Here is a 1,004-nt window from a genome sequence, read left to right on the forward strand (position 1 = left end):
TATATAATAATATATGTAAACTTACACTAGAAATAGTTAAAGCGCTCACCGCAAAAGTGTACAATTCATCAATTCTCCAGAAACATCAACAAGCTACAATAACATAAGAAAATTATTAGAAAAGCTTTTTGATGCATCAATCATAACATTTGATGGATTCGTCATATTGAACTCCAAGAGTGTAATCGCTTGGAACCGCGATACGAAGAACTAACAGAAAATGCACTTGAAACTACAAATTCAAAACTTCAACTTTCCAGAAACATGTCTACATATGTTACTTGGACTTGTTTTACTGGTGACCTTTTCCTCTTCTACATAGGTGAGGTCTGTGCAACTTCTATTAGAATGTTTTAGGGAATTTTCATAAGCTTCACGATTATTGCTAACTTGAAGAAAAGCTCAACATACTTTGGTGAGGTCAATAATGGTATCGAGACTATCTCAAAATAGAGGTGCAAGTGAGAAATTCGATTTAGCTATCACAGTAGTGTTTAAACCAGCTGCTGGTACATTGCAAGTGGTTAAAGATGCATCGATAGCTAATTGAAGCATAAACTATTTGCTAAATGGTGAAGTAGATGAAAATTCATCATTGCCAATTTTTTATGAGGCAATGATGGTTAAGTCGGTAGGAAGGCAAAAACAAACATACAATCAACAAGAACTAACTAAATAAAAGGGATTCATTTTCCATCCATTTCTCTTTTTTTCGTCTCCATTTCTCTGATCGTCACAACACAAAGTTGTTTTTGAACTGAAAAATGGGGCAGATCCAGTATTCTGAAAAGTATTTTGATGATACCTATGAGTACAGGCATGTTGTTCTTCCTCCTGGTGTAGCGAAATTGCTTCATAAGAATCGTCTTCTATCTGAAAATGAGTGGCGGGCAATTGGAGTTCAGCAGAGCAGAGGATGGGTGCACTATGCTATTCATCGACCAGAGCCCCATATCATGCTCTTCAGAAGGCCACTGAACTATCAGCAGCAACAAGAGAACCAG

At 36.6% G+C, this 1,004-nt stretch overlaps 1 protein-coding gene across 1 annotated transcript; it reads left to right on the forward strand.

Annotated features, from left to right (window-relative positions):
• Window positions 1-730: 730 nt before the first annotated feature.
• On the forward strand, window positions 731-1,001 carry LOC107059432 (cyclin-dependent kinases regulatory subunit 1; the record flags this gene model as incomplete). The annotated part of the gene is made up of 1 exon (XM_015305940.1): window positions 731-1,001. A coding segment is annotated over exon 1 (237 nt), but the record flags the coding sequence as incomplete, so codon positions are not given.
• Between the last annotated feature and the right edge of the window lie 3 nt (window positions 1,002-1,004).

The sequence above is a fragment of the Solanum tuberosum genome, unplaced genomic scaffold, assembly GCF_000226075.1.
Source record: "Solanum tuberosum cultivar DM 1-3 516 R44 unplaced genomic scaffold, SolTub_3.0 contig01487, whole genome shotgun sequence".
Classification (NCBI taxonomy): domain Eukaryota; kingdom Viridiplantae; phylum Streptophyta; class Magnoliopsida; order Solanales; family Solanaceae; genus Solanum; species Solanum tuberosum.